Source organism: Populus euphratica, unplaced genomic scaffold (assembly GCF_000495115.2).
Source record: "Populus euphratica unplaced genomic scaffold, PopEup_1.0 scaffold47.1, whole genome shotgun sequence".
NCBI lineage: Eukaryota > Viridiplantae > Streptophyta > Magnoliopsida > Malpighiales > Salicaceae > Populus > Populus euphratica.
The window spans coordinates 419,228-435,914 of NW_011499925.1; the positions used below are offsets into that span (position 1 = coordinate 419,228).

General features: G+C 30.3%; 1 protein-coding gene across 1 annotated transcript; it reads right to left on the reverse strand.

Annotated features, from left to right (window-relative positions):
- Positions 1 to 3,062: 3,062 nt before the first annotated feature.
- On the reverse strand, positions 3,063 to 6,863 carry CSLE1 (cellulose synthase like E1). The gene is made up of 8 exons (XM_011040529.1): positions 6,472 to 6,863; positions 6,044 to 6,371; positions 5,351 to 5,491; positions 5,080 to 5,211; positions 4,775 to 4,987; positions 4,432 to 4,656; positions 3,992 to 4,339; positions 3,063 to 3,760 (listed from the first exon to the last, which is right to left on the reverse strand). The coding sequence occupies exons 1-8, from the start codon at positions 6,849 to 6,851 to the stop codon at positions 3,209 to 3,211; spliced, it is 2,319 nt and encodes a 772-aa protein (XP_011038831.1). The 5' UTR covers positions 6,852 to 6,863; the 3' UTR covers positions 3,063 to 3,208.
- Positions 6,864 to 16,687: the final 9,824 nt, after the last annotated feature.

The following is a 16,687-nucleotide window of genomic DNA, read 5'->3' on the forward strand; positions in this document are numbered from 1 at the left end:
AATATATCAAAACAATCTAAAAATATTAAAAAATTATAAAAAATAAATTCAATTTTATTTTAAAAAGTTGTTAAACAGCTTTTAATGGCAAACAAATTTAAGAATACAGAGAAAAGATATGTAGTTTCTAAAACCACAAAATAAATTATTAATTTTGTTAAACTACAATGAATAAGTTAGAACTTACTCTTGTTAAACAGCCTTTTACGTTTTCAGTTTTTGGTAACACATGCTCTCTTCATGTGACCCTAATATGCATTACAGATACACGTGGCAAACATACAATGAACGCAAATGGTATAAAGGGCTATCTTTTGACTTGGGAATGTCAAGCAATCCTTGCCAATATACCCTTCCCATTCCCATTAACTGTGGACATATATTCATTTATATTATTCACTAGACTATTGTAATTATGTTTTTATTATTGTAAAAAAATCAAATACTTTGATGTAAAGGGTATTTATATCTTTTCTCAAAACTTATTAGTTATTAAATGATTAATTAAGATTATGTATATTTTTTTAAGTATAGTAAAATAATTTAGTTACTTTTTAACTTACAATCTTTGAAACTAACAAACAAAGATATTTATATCTTTTTACTTTTTAAAGCATAGTAAAATGACTCCTTTACTTTTAAAATAAAAAATAAATAAAATATGTGTCTAGGGACTTTTTGGTCTTTTCACTTTGTTTTTTTAATTTATTTATTTCATGAAGAGCAATGTGGTCTTTCTACATATATTAAATATTTTTTAAATAAAAAAAAGTGTTGGCACGTGTGGCACAAGCGCATGCTTATAAAGGAGCCCACACACTTAAGGTTATGCATGGAGGGGCATACACACTTTAGGTTGCATGTGTAATGCCTCTCAGCATTCAAAAAATATAATTTCATTATGTCATTAAAGGTGCTGTCATATTTTTTTCTTGTTGATGTAGAGTTTGTTGTCGATAAGGCATTCTTTTTTGTTTTTTTTTTCTTTCTTCCCTTGAAAATTACAATTTGGTCTTCTTTGTTATTGGTATTTCAACTTTAGTCTATATTTTGTTGATTTACTAATTTTTTTAATTCGTCCTGTTGTAGATATTTATTTATTTTAAATTTCATCATTCAATCCTAATTTATCATATATTGTTTTTTTTTCAATTTGGTATTCATTTTTTTGTGGGTCTTTTGTTAAATTGATTTTTCTTTTAAATTTCACCCTATAATCAAAAATTTATTTGTATTTCTTATTTCAATTTTGATCTTCATCCATTTGATTTTTTTGTTATTAAATTAATTTTTCTTTTCAATTTCACTATTTAATTAAAGATTAAATTTATTTTGTATTTTAATCCTCAATCTTTTGATTGCTTTTTTTTTTTACGAATTCTTTTATATAATTAAAATTATTTTTTCAGTTCCGTCCTTACAATAAATATTATATATGGGATTTGGATATCCTAACAATCAATGAATGAAAATTTGGTAAAAACTATAGTTGAATAATTAAGAAATACTCTAAAAGGCTTGGGGAAATTACTATTCCCTACACCGTTGTTCATATAGAAACAAATCACTATGGTTTGCCACAGTAATTTGTTTTTTAAATCCTTTTTCTTTTTCTTTTTTTTTATCTAATTACACTCCTGAAATCCAAATTGACGGTAATCCAAATTGACGGTGAGTTAAAGTACATCTATTAAAGAAGGGCAAGATTTAAATATACAAAACTAAACTAAAATCAAATCAAATAAAATCAAAAGTAATAAAAAATGTGATTTTTCTAAACTTGTAGCTAAACATACACTTTACTCCTCCAACTTTTCAAATTATATATTTTTAGTTCCTAAAAATTCATGAAATCTAATTTTGGTTACGAACTTTGTTTTTTTTTTTTAATTTTTTGATCCCTAATTTAAGAAAGAAGAGAAAAGGTGCTGGGATTTTGATGGTAAAGAAAGAAAGTTTCGGTTGAGATTGATTCTAGCCACAAAAAAGAGTTATTTTAGTGCAATGAGTTCCTTTTGACGGGAAGAGTTTATTCAAGGTGTTTTATTTTCCTTAAAATTTCCTAAAATGGTAGATTTGAACTCAAAAGGAATTTTTAGTTTGTGTTGAGGCAGTTTTCCTTTTGTGGATTTTTGAGCCAATTTTTGGGTTGTTAGATGCTATGAATATGGTTGAAAAAAGATCTTAGGGTTTGGTTTTTTTTTAATCAAAATATGGTTGAAAAAGGATTTTTCTTAATTTGAAACATGCTAGCTTGGTTTTTCAGCAACCCAAAATTTAAACAAGGTAGGCAACGCGTTATCTACCTTGTTGATTTTTTTCAAAGAATTAAGGAGTGGACGACGGTAAATTTAAACAAGGAAGGCGACGCGTCATCTATCTCGGTGATTTTTTCAAAGATTTAAAGAGTGGATGACAAGTTAAGAATTTTTTTTTAAAATAAGGACTAAGCCTTTTTCTGGAGGCAGAAGAGCTTTGGGCCTTCCTAACTCGAGAGACTAAATTTTTTTTTCTTTTTAATTTTTATTCATTACAATTTGATTTTTTAAAAAAATCTTATTTATTTTTTATTCAATTTCATCACTTGATATGTGGTTGATTATTATCTAGGCAACATGATTTGTTTTATTTTGATTTTTTTTTCAATTGCCTTGATATTTGGTTGCTTCTTAATTTTATAAATATCTATTATAAATTAAAAAAATTATAAAAAAAAATTGTTAAAGCCTGTTAATTCCATGATCTAAATTATAAATTTGGCTTAGTAATTTTGGTTGAATAAGTATCATATTTTATAATATTTTTTCTTAATTTATTTAATTAAATGTATATATAAATTTTTTAAATTTTACTTGAAAATTTTTTATATATAAAAATACATCGTAAAAATCTGCTTATATACTTTTTAGAATGATATATATTCAGCCCATAATAAAGAGCACGTTAAGTAGCAAGTTCTTCAATGAAGCATCATTGATATCACACAATAAACAATAGCATATACCATGTATCCATCAAACCAATGGAGATATCGAACAGCCACTAAGACCAACAATCTCATCAAGCATACAAAGTATAATTATCATACCCAAGTAATCTTCGATATCAGCCTTCGCAATGAAGAGAAGATGATTCTTTGCAAGCACATCTTATTAATTCCTTAGATTTGAACTTGGAAATTATAATAAAAAAAAGGAAGAGGAGATTATTACAGGAAAGAAAAAGCGGTACAAACAAGGAGAGCTACTAAAGAAGATTTAACTGCAACAGAGCATGGCATCCGACCCTTGTCCTTCCTTAGAAGAAGGCCTTGATACAGAGGCAAGTTGACGAGGACCAAAACCCCACAAAGTAGAATTTGCAATGGCATTGTCTCATGAAGTCTATCAATGCTCTCATTCATGATCGCCTTTTTCACTGCTCCGACAAGGCAAAATAAATTGAGCATCGCAAGCGTGGATAAGATTTCGATCATCGGAGAGGTGGCTCCAAACTCCATCATCTCTTTCTCGTATCTTTTCGAGACGTCTTCATCTGCTACTTTGTCTGTGATTTCAAATGCTGTATCACCAAATCCTAGTGTCTTCAAAATGGTGTCGATAGTGGCGAAGAGATAGGAGCTTGTTCTTTTATATAGCCAAATTCTTTGGTCATTCCACCAACCTAGGACTGTCCCGCCAGCCCAGAGAAACTCAGCTAGGCTGTAAATGTATTTGGCAAATATCACATATGCAAATGGTAGGAACCATGGGCTCGAAACCTGGAGCAGCAGTAGCAGAAAAATATAGTCAAGCTCATCTTCTACGGAAAAAGTAATTCTCCTATATATTCAAGGATTTCCCTTAGAGTCCTCCTAGCTAAGCTAACTAGTGCAGCTGTTTTTAGAGGGTCTTTTTAGCACTAGTAAGAAGTCAATCGTGTAACTGCGGAATAGGGATATTAGGTGAAGGCACGTTTGATAGGAAATGGGATAAACAAAAGAAGAATATACCTGGGGAAACAAGGATATGCCTTTCAGGAGAAAAAGGGAGGGAAAGATGGAGTAGTACAGAGTTGCCAAGCAGTTAGAAGCCCAGAAACAGTAGCAGCAATACCCCAGTTGAAGGCCAAGGCTAATCCTGCCATGTGCATACCATGCAGGGCTGTACTTGGAGAACAAAATCTGAAAATCACCTTCAGACCATCGTTTGTGTTGCACGAGTACCTGAGGCAAGGTGGTTGGTGCAAGACCTAAGAATGCTTTCCTTTCTGGATTGAAATATGCTGATTTCCATCCTTTGCATTGGATAGACAACCCTGTAATCACGTCTTCCACTGGACATCCATATTTCAACCCCATCTGTAATCAAACATTCATTTCATAAAATTTTAACTATGTTTCTTTTACTTTTATAATATCGAATGATAAAAGCAGGTAGGCTGTATGTTTACCTCATTCCCCCATTTTGTATTTTGCTCATAAGTGCAGCTTGCAAGCGTTTTTGTTTCTTCTTCTAATTCGTGAACACTTTGTTGTATTCTATTATCGTCATGTTTTTTCCATTCAATCTTAGAATCCTGACTGAATTCCCTTCCACAAAGAGTATCTCTCCTGTGAAAGCAGCCAGTTCCGATATAAAGAGGGCCTCCATAACCATCCGTACCGTGGAATTCCACCTTCATGATCAACATGTGAAAAAGAAGTGAAATAATTAATGACGAACCTCGAACCTCTCATTTGAAATATTAAAAGATTGAACAATGATGTGCATACAACGTATATACTACTACTCACATTGGAGATTACACGAAAGGAACTGCTGTATAGGTCATTCTTAGTAACGTTTGCGAACCACTGTGGGAACTGCACAAAAGCAATGTCATGGCTCTTTTCTTCATCCATGAAGAAGCAAAGTGCATCCCGCACAGTTAGTGGATCGTTTGAGTACATATCACAGTCTAGATTGAGAACGATCTGTCCATTGCTAATCTTTGATGACACTCTTATCTGCACATTTATTTTCGTAAATGTGTTAGGTATCCTTGCTTGGGGGTACTGCCCATGATAAGCATGTAAACGAACAAGCATATACAGGTTACCAAAGCATTCATAGCCCCAGCTTTGAAATTGTGGAAATGTTGGGGTCTCTTTTCTCTAGCCAAGTATACTAAAGTAGGCAATGCACTCCCATCAGTATCCGTGGAACATGGATCTTTCCCGTCAATCAAAATCTGGCAGCAAGAAGAGAGAAAATAAACAATTATCAAACAGCTAGTTCGGAGAAATTATCTGGTCGAGTTTCTAGCCATAATTATATAAATTGAAATAAGAAAAATAATGCCAGCATATACTGGTGTCAAAAGTTCTTGCTTTAAGAATGGTGTCATGATCTCGTTTCGATGAGTAAGAATCCCACTGAGAAAATCCCTCATGTTCCAAGCGTGCTTCTTCAGGGATTCTTCCTAGCATGGTTGCTGTTTCAATTCGATCCTCCATTTCTTGGTACAAATTCTACGAAGAAGGATAGCAAGCTATATTAATTATACATGATTAAATATACATGGATTCTATCAATTTAAATGATTGGTTTTATGAAAAAATGAATTTACGTGCTTGTTTATATGAGAATTTAATCTGTTTAAAAAGTTTTATAGCATTCCTCTATTCATTTTAATCACAGCATCTTTTACTTTCAATTTTTTTTTTTTCAAAAAGGCTAGACAATAATTTAAGTGGTGAAGAAAATAATAATTAAAAAAATTTAAAAAAAAAGGTCAGCAGAAGCTGCTCAATTATTCATCAATAATACAGGTATTTGCACTGACTATTGCACATCAACTGCAGATTCATTGGAGCAAATCTGTTCTTGGTTATCCATGACTTGTACGTCATGGATGACCCAGTCCTTTGTTCCTGCTTCTACTTTAATCCTAATTAATTGGATAAATTATATATCAATCCCACTCTCAGTGCCTTTGGACACCCGCAAGTCAAGAAAAAACAAGAAAGATTGCAAACTCAAGGTTTAATTTGGTAAATAGGAGCGAAAAGGTTGACTTTTACCTTGATAGCCGTAAAGTCCATAGTCTGACTCTGACCGCCACCGTCTCCTGTAGGGAACTTGGATTCAAAATAAGCAGCTGGTGACCTTGGTTGCACGTCGAACTTCTTGCAATATGGTATCCATTGTTTTGCAAATCTAGATGCCTCCAAGAGAGCATAGAAAGTTAGATCCGATCCGGCATCATCCGACAGGTAAATGGCAAGCTTCTCCGGTGGGTAATCATAAGCCATGACCGATAAAACAGTGTTCATCACCATTATCGGTGGCTCTATCACGGGGTCTGCCGTGCACACAAATACGTCCACCCGAGGCAAGTCTTTCTCATATCTGTTCGGACACAATAGAAACAAGAACATTAATGTGAGCTCCGTATAGCTATTCTTTTCCCCTTTATTTCCTGCACGAAGAGAAAAACTTTGCTTTATACCTTTGAGAGAGCCTGTCCTTGAAGGTGAGCCTGTAAACCTGGTTCCACCTGAGAGCTTGTGTGAGGACCCAGTAAAAACCGAACCAGAGCTCAGCTCCAAGCAACCCAATCCAAACCCATCTCCCTTCTTCTCCATCTCTCGGCATGTTGCTTACTCTGTAAAACAATATCAAACATACGCCCACAAACAAAGTCGCTGCAAAGGACCTATACAAGACCAGACCCCTAGCTCCCTTTGTCTCAAACAGAGGAACATACTTCTCACTTCTCATCTCTCTATAATTCACAAAGAGATCAGAATCACAAATGACCCTCGAGCCACTGCCTCGACATATATAGATAGATATACTTGCGGTCGTCCAATGAATAGTTAAAATCATTTTGCCGGAATATTTTTAATGGGATCATGTACGTTAAAAACAAAGTCTAGCATGTTCCGGGTGACTCTTTATATATATATATATATATATATATATACTTTTTCCCTCTTTCTATCTAATGTTACACGAGTTTATCTCCTCTCTCTTAGATCTTGCATATGTGGTCATTCAATCTTTATAAGATTTTGTATTGATTTTTGTACAATATTAATTAATTTAAATAAAACATGAATTTTGAAACAATTACTATTCTCAATAGCGATTGTATTAATAACCTATGTTATTTTCTCAAAAAATTTATCAAACTATATTAGAATGGTAAAACACTCCTAAATTATTTTCTTTTTCCCACCAATTAAAAAGTGGCATGCCCCTGTTTTTTTTAAATCATAACAATTAGTTTTTTTTATTATTAAAATGAATAGTGTTTTAGAGCCCGTTTTGCTGAGCTGTGTTAAACGTTTGTGTTTTTTCAAAAACACAAAAAATAATCGTTTGGTTACAAATAGTTAAACCATCAAAATACATAGGTCTCGTCATTTATATGCGATCGGACCATGATTTTTTAGAAGCAGTAAAATACTGCTTTTTTACAAGAGCTTCAACCTGTGATAGACACACTGTTCAGTGAATTGCACTGTTCAAGTGCTTTTTTTTTTCAGTGTTAAAATTGTTTGAATAATTTAAAAAAAAAATATTAGTTTAGAGTAAATTAAATTCACTCGCATTGTGATGTGAATAATATTTAAAAAAAAACTAGTATAGAGTAAATAACCTCAATTAAAAGTACTTTTTATAAGATAACTTTTTTTAAACCACAACCATAACAGCTACCGCAATACCAAATACACTCTCATTATGTGATACATAATAAAAAAAAATTATTTCTTTTAATATTTTGTTAAATAACCCTATTTATATTAATGCATAGTTTTAATCCTATATAAACATGTACCAACAATTTTATACAAATATTGTTATAAAAAAAGACAATTGATTTAATCCTAATACAAACTAAACTTCTCTTTTATTGACAGTCGTGGGAATCCCAAATTAATATGTGATTTTTGATTAGTTATTTTATAAAATACTTTTATTTTAAATAGAATTAAACTTTATGATTTTTATGTGTGTTCAAACTTTTATAATTAATCACTCTTCCTTAATTTAATCATGACCTCTAGTCGTTGGGTTCTTTAATTATCTTAGTCAATCAAGACTTTTTTAATGTTCATTTCACTGGATTGATTTCCATTTTTTTATCGTGTTTTTTTAATAATCATTTTTCTTTTACAATTTACATAATATTTAAAGAGGTTAGGTGACAAGTTGGCCATATACTATCATCATATTTATACTTGAAATTGATAAATTTGATTGGTCTTATATGGCATGACAAGTGATATTGTTCACTAAAAACTATGAATCATGTTTTTGTTTTTTAAGATATGTCTAACATGTCAATAACTTTAGATAATCAGTTAAATTTTAAAATATAATATACATTTATCTTTAGATATGATACTTAACATTCTATAAATTGTACTTGATCTTTCAATTCCTACAAAAAAAAAATCTCTAATCCCTTTTTCAAACTCAAAGATTTTTTCATAAAAAATCAATCAAAAACCTTAAGCATTGTTTTTCTATTTGAAAAATATCACTCTTAAACTCTATTTCAATAAAATTTACATATATCAAAATTAAATAGACTATATGCCCTATATTAATTGTTTCATAATTAGTCTAATAAAAAATGCAGAAGAGTAACATCTTAGTCTATTTTTCAAGAAGGTACCTAAATAAGAAGAAAATCATCACTTCACTTTCTTCTTCACTTCACTTTAGACATTGAAAATGAAAGACATCACCTTCATGATAATCACATCAATTTAATCACCTAAAAAAAAAATCCATTATGTTATAATGTTTCTCTTATTGATTACAATAGATGAAAAAAAAAATGCAACACCATTTTGGTGATCAATGGAGGCATAAAAGGTTTTTTTTACTTGATTTAGGTGTTTGGAGTTTTTTTAGAGCTCAATATCTTAATTTTAACCACCCTATATCTATTTTAATTAAAGTCTAACATGTTTTTATTAAGAAATTAAATACATGTCATTTCATTATATGATTTGGTTATAATAAGTGGCCTTAACCTAGCTAATAAGAAGATTTATGCTTCCATACAAATTGATACAAGTTCATTTGAGAATTTACTATTGAACATACCTGAATTTAACTTGGGAAAAAAAAAAAGAGAAAACCAATCTTTCTATTTTAAAAAAAACTTTTGGCTTTTATGCTATACTAGGTGTCATAACTCAATTTTTAAATTTTAAATAATAATAATAATAATAAGTAAATAATAATTTAAAAATTAGATCAAGACAATACAAATTAAAAGTCTAAAGATTAATAAGGATGAAGTATAACTTTGGAAGCCAAGTTGGTCAAAATTGAAAGAAATGATAAGTTTGGGAACTTAATTAAACTTTTATTTAATCAATTAATCAATCAAGGGCTTAATTAAAAAAATATCAAAATTTATGACTGATTTTGGATCGAAATTGCAAGTTAAAAGTCCAATGAGCAAATTGAATAGGTGGTGGTATCATAAGGGGTTAATTGGTTGAAGAGTCAATTAAGGACTGAATTGATTAAATTTGAAATCAAGCACTGTTTTGTAATTAGCATTAAAATCCAGGGGTTCAATTGCAATTGATCCAGGGGCAGAATTAAAAAAAAAAGATTTTTCCATGAACAAGGGTCCAATTGTTAAATGTCAGAAGTTCAGGGGCCAAATTAAGAATAGCCATTTTAGTGAAAAAAACAAAAAAAGGCGTCATTTCTAAAGCCGTTGCTCATCACCTTCTTCATTAACCCAAGGAAAACTGATTCAGTAGGAAGAAGAAACGATTTGTCTCTGCCAGCTGCCCACGATGCATCTCCCAAATGCCATTACCGGAGCACGAACTCATGGTGTTCTCTGGCATTATATAAACAAGAGAAAGGCCAGAAGGACAGAAGAAGAACGAAAAAGACAGAACACAACAGGGGAACGAAACACACAGAACACAGCAGAGGGAACGAACAGGAGAAAAACACAGAGGAACGACAGGAAAACAACGCAGAAAAAAGGAACGACAGACAGAGAGAGGAAGAGGGAGAGACGGAACCCAGAGAACTAAAGAGAAAACAGAAGCAGAAGCAGAGGAACAGCCAGCACGCCATCGTCATCCACTTCGTCTCCAACAGCGTATGAAGCACGTGAGTCGCTCTCCTTCCCTCGCTTGCAAATTTAATTGTTCTGGCACTGTTGTAAGCTTACGTGAATAATTCACGCTTGCCTGCAAGTGGCCAGCCTAGTTACTAGGCTGATGTGGTTGGTTCAACCAGCTTGGATGGACGGGCTATCTCCAACCTAAAAAACCTGGCTGTATCCAACTTAAAAGAATAAAAAAAAATTAAAAAAAAAAAAACCATGCTAGATCTGGATCCAGTTAGCCTAAATTGTTTTGGGCTAAGAATTGTTTCACAAGATGCACTCTTATACATTTTTGTTTTATTTCACATTTTTTTCTTTTGATATTTAGCTAAATAAATTCTTTTTAAATATCAAAACAGTCTAAAAAAATTTAAAGGTTTTTATTTATTTATTTATGAATCCCTAACATTTTTTTATTAGCTTTGTTGTATATTTTATTTGTAAAGTTTTACTGTAAAATGCAAATATAAAATGCGATGCATGTCTTTTTTTTTTTGTCTTTCTAGAAAATAAAAAAATAATTTTTTTTAATTCAAATTTAATGAATTTATTTATTGGTGTCAAAGTTGGAAATACCATATCTTTTCTGTTACATAATATTTATTGACACCAAAATTAAAAATATTCATAAGCAAATATTCATTAATACCATAGTCATGAATATTATAGGATGACTATAAAAATAAACTAAAAAAACAAACTCTTAACAATTTAAGATAAGATTAGCAATGCAATCTGTTTTAAGTAGGACACTTAAAAGATGACAATATCTTTTCTTTTGCATAACCAATTTCAAATTATAAAATCTCCATTGACTAATTAGGATTCTTACTAATTTAAGAATTTACACTTGGTAATTAATCCCATTCCAAATAACAATTGATACTTAATAGGTGACAATATATTTTTTTTGTGTAATTAGTTTTGAATTATAAAATATCTATTGACTAGTTATTATTCTCACTAACTCAAAAATTTGCACTTTATATTCATAATTAATTCCATTCCAAAGAACAATTACTATTTATCGAAATCATATAATCATCACTTACTAGTTATACAACTAATGCCATATATTATAAATAAAACTTGTACAAATAAAATAATCTTCACTAGTTTAGAAAAAACAATAGAAGTTTCTGAAGCAAAGAAGCATTACCTTATAAATTTATATACCTTATATATAATTCTTAATTAGAAGAAACGAAAATCAATTTTTTTTTATTAGAAGTTAGTAGATAAAGAAATTAAAAGAAAGATATTATGTGGAATTTATATCATCAGGTCTACCATAAAGACATCTACATAAACTTTAAGTAAGAACTTTTATCCTTAATTGATTGATTATTATCTTTTAATTTTATCTCATGTTTTTATAACATTTTTCTTGTACAGCGTATTAGCTTGTGATTGATACTCAATCTTAAATGATAATCCATCATGTTAATTTGTAATTTTTTTCAAATTTTGATCATAAGAAAACAAATCTCCTACTATTAAGTTAAAAACCAAGCTAAACTTAAAAAAATATAGTTTAATTAGTCAAATTCTGAATTTTTTTCCTAGAGATTATTAGTTCAAGTTTCACAAATCTCAGAGCTATTATAAAATTATATGGTCATTAATCTCATGACCTGTAAAATTAATTGAGGTACATGTAAGCTCATTTAGACACCCATATTAATCTAAAAAAATTAAAAACCAAACTTAAAATTAATTAAATCGTGCTTGAATTTATCAAATCACATTAAGTTAAACTCTTGTGTAATATAATTGAAGCTCAAGCCAAATAAATAGGGAGTTAGGAGATCTTCAAGTACTAAAACAAATTTAATTATAATATCAAAGAGTTTCTCAAATAACCCCAAGATATAATGTATTGTTATTATATTTTTTAATATATTCACATCAAAATTATCATAATGTTATTTTTTTTATTTTTTTTAGGATTATAATTAGATAATGTCTAAAAAACAAATATTTTAATTAAATATTTTTTTTAAATCAGATGTTAATATATGAAGGGATTTTTAAGCAGAAATGTTTATTTATTTTATTTTTATTTAAAATCATCTAAATCTATTTTGACATGTTTTACATGCTGTGATTGTTATTATTTTGATTAAATAAATAACATTAAAAAAATCAGATTTTTTAGTAGAGGTAAAAATATTAATAAGAAAAGGGGGAATTATACTAATAATTATTTTGTTTCAATAAATTTAAATTATTATTATTCTTATTAAAAAATTATTATCATATAATTAGATAAAAAAATTGAAGGGCTTTCTTAGCATAAAATCAAATATCTTAATTAACATTAATAATTATTTTAAATATTTACTTGAGTATTCAATCCTCGATCAACTTTATTATTGTCCATCTAAAATGTTGAGTTCACAATAAAAAAACAAATTATTTCTAGTAAAAAACACGTGATAACTCTTGTACATTTTTTAACTTATGCTAGATCCAACCTGTGATTAAGGCAGAAGAATTGGCTAGTCGTTTTGGATCATGGGGCTCTCCTTGACCTTCTCGAACAGTGTGCTCCTTCAGGATAAAACATGTTCGCCTGTATTTTAAAATTTCATTCTGTTTGTTAAAAAAATTATTTTAATATATTTATAAATAATATTTTTTAAAAATTATTTTTAATAACTTTTTTTTATATAATTACTTTTACATTTGAAACCGACCACAAAAAATAAATATTTAGACAATGTTTGAAAACACGATTAAATCTGTATTTTTAAAAAATTAAAAAAAAATTTATTTTTTATTTTTATTAAAATTTAATATAATTTATATATTTTAGATTGTTTTAATGTGCTAAAATTAACAATAATTTTTAAAAAATAAAAAATATTATTTATATATATTTTAATATAAAAAATTATTTAAGAAACAATAACCCCCGTGCTACCATACATGCTCCAGTAACAAATGAAAAGCTGATTTACCTGTGAGAGCACCAGTAATTCCAGCATTCAAAACGCTGGCTCGCTGTTCACTTATGTGAACAGTAGAGCTCTGCAGATCTCCAATGAGATGAATAGTAGTGCATGCTTGCAGGCGGACCAGATCCGGTCTTGTTTAAAACTAATTATATTAAATCGAATTTCATTTAGTAAAAAAATTAAATTTTATTTTTTATTTTTAATTAATAATATAAAATTTATAAAATTTAATTATAATTATAATTTTATTTCTAATTATATTTTACCTAATATTATTGCTCAAGATATTAAGAAAACTATAATTCTTATTGAAAAATAATTTTTTAATTAAATACATTTAATTATTTTTTTTATTATTAAATTCAACTACAGTTTTAACTAAATATATATAAATATCAAATCAATTTTAACTAAAAATAATTTTTATAAAATAATTTTTTTCAAATAATAACCACAAAAGCTATTACAATATCTAAAATAAAATCAAATCACTCCATGCTTATTTTTTTTTTCTTGGAATCTAATTTTTGGATGTTCAATTTCTTGGTAGAGTGGTGGCCATATAGATGAATTTATTTCCTCTGTGCTTGGTCTTTAATCTCACATATAAAATACAATTACTAAGTTGATTAGGAAACTAGCACTTAAACAACAATTGTACTAATACAAGACGAGTGGTTTGAATTTTATTTTATTTTATTTTTTCCTTAAGCTAAGAGGAACCCAAATAAACCAAACTTCCAGAGTAGAGGTGGAATTAACCTCTTAAAGTAGGCTTTCCAGGGAGAGATCCATTGAAAATGTCCAAGCGCCCGGGCCCCATCAACAATATGCACGCTCGTGTCACGGTTGAAACTGTGTTTTTTAAGAGTTTAATTTTTTAATGTTTTTCTATTATTTTTAATATATTAGTTTTAAAAATAATTAAAAAATATTACTTTAAAGTAAAAATCAGACACATCACACGTGTGAGAGAGAGGAACAGCTACAGAGGCCGCCCGTGAATACTGATAAATGAGTCTGTCACTGGCCGGTGGTGATGACCTTTGCTGACCAGCTGGTACTTCCCTGTCGTCTTCCTAGCCTCCTCCTCCTCCTCCTCCTCCTTTTATATATGTATAAATTGAAACCTCAGGCTATCTTGCTGTACATATAAATTGCCTTTCCTCTGCCACTACTTGCCAAAACCACAACCTAAAAAAATAAAGACATAAAAAACAAAAGAGAGAGACTGGACATCACGTAGGCACCTGTATTCTTTTATAAAATGCTAATTGCCATTTTACACTATAGCCCTCCCCTTGACAATTACATTTTCAATTATTCTACTTCTATAAACATACAGTCCCATTTTCCCACTCCATTTTATTACAATAAACCATATTTTTTTATCTATATATTTTCATACTAGGTTGGCGATTCAGGTTAGCCGACCAAAATTATTTTAAGGTAAAAAAGATGATTATACCATTATAGAGTTTCCTAAGAAGTACAAGGAATTAAAGAGTTAGGTTATTATTTAATTAAATAAACTTAGTTAATTTAATAATGTAATTAAAAAAATATGTAACTATAATAAATAAATTAAACAAACTAAAATTATACCATGTTAATTTCAGTTAAGCTGCAGAACCCGAGATCCAATATATAAAATCAAGATAATTTCATAGAAAAATAAAATTAACTAAATTAACTAAATTAAAACAAAAAATTTCAATAAAAATAAAATAATTTTAAAAAATAATAATTAAATTTGACATACTAGTAGATAACTCTTTCTATAAGGTTGGGTTTGGACTCCACTGATTATTGCTTTTATGGCTACTAACTCCAATAAGGCTTCTACTTTTAGCATTTATTCATTGAAGCTTGTTAGGTAAGCCATAATGCTCTCATTCTCTCTTTCTTTAGGTGATGATAATTAATGTTATGAAGCTCTGATCTTTAATAGGATGCTCGTTTTGAAGCGAGCTGTAAGCTTTACACACATATCTCATAGCTAAGCATAGAACCAAAGGTCCAAATTGTGGTACCATGCTCAGGCTGCCCGTAAAAAAGCTATGGACATGATTTTAAAAATGGCTTTCGAATCCCACATTAGTAGCTTTAAAGTGTTGTGCATATGTATTACACGTTCTTTTTAAGGTTAATCAATGTATTGTAATCATTTGAGGGTGTCCATGAGGGATAGAGTGGTTAATGTTTTTGTCACCTATGTATCATTTTGTACTACTTAAAAACACATATCTAGAGTGACAAGAAGCCACTAAAAAACCTAAACTACCTGAAGTATTGGCTTTATGAGCCGTGTGGTGTTGATAATGATAATAGAATTGATCTTCTGAAGACGAGTGGTGGCTAAGATGTGTGCCTTCATTCAATGCATATAGGTTTTGTCCCGTGGATGGTGGTTTCTAGACCAGATTTGACTAGAGGATGGTGTACCAGGGAGTAATAGTTAGCTTTAATAAGTTTTTTATTTTTAATTAACGTGAATATTTGACCATTTCATATACATCTTAATTATCACTTACACCTGAAGATTCCCGACAAGTCTTGTACCCGGGGATTTCACCGTCTTGAGCTCAATAGACAGCACCCCAAGACGATTTTGTAGAACGGGTGTTGGGTCAACAAGGCTACTAGAAAGCTAGACCAACCATCTTGGATCAAGTGGAGCAGTGGATGACATGATATGCCTGTGTTTGAAGAAATGCGATCTATATTCAGACCCCGTTAGCTCCAGGATTCATCAGGGCTTTAGGACTGTGTCTTGTAGGGGTCATGCCTTGGATTCTGTGACATTGACTACGTGGGCGTGACTGTAAACGGCAACCTATCATTAAAGTCAGCAAAGAGTACTAGTCTTTGAAAGGCGGCACCTCCGAGGAAGATCAGAATCAGATTTGAGTAGCTTGGGTTCGTCAGGATTCAGACTGAAACTTAAGTAAATCCTCGTTAAAGTCCAAGGTTGCACAAAGGGTATAATCCCAGTTCCTCTGTGTTCCTGGTCTCTTAAACCATGCTCTTAATTTGTTTCCTTGTGCTCTAGGGCGTTGAGAAGAAAAGAGTGCGTGTGCATGATAGATACAAACTTGAATGACTTCTTCACCTAGGTGGAGTTACGTTGGTTTCTTTTAATAATCAGGTGGTTAAAGACGGTTTGCTTGCATGGTGTCTGTGGTATAGACTCTCGGCCCCCTCCTATGGAATAAAAAAAAAAAACGGTGGTTCGAACCATTGTCCTGCTGCCACCTGAACCATGACCACCTCCAGCATAATTTCCATGAGTAAGATCGCGACCCCCCCCACCCCTGTTTCTAGCATCGAGCCGAAAGGTCCTGCGAAGGTATAGAGATTGGTGTGAAATGCAGCTTGTATTCAGGGGAGAAAAAAAAAATGATAAATCAATTAAACTAAAAATTAAAAAAAAATAATTGAAATCCTGAAAGCAAAAAGCTTAACTGAATCATCAAAACCAAACCAAAATCAAAATTAATCAGAAAAGTAAAAGAAAAACTTAAAAAATAATATGGTTTATTGTTTTTAATATAAAATAACCAAGCTAAATTAAATCAAATAAAAATAAAATTAGTCGGAAAATA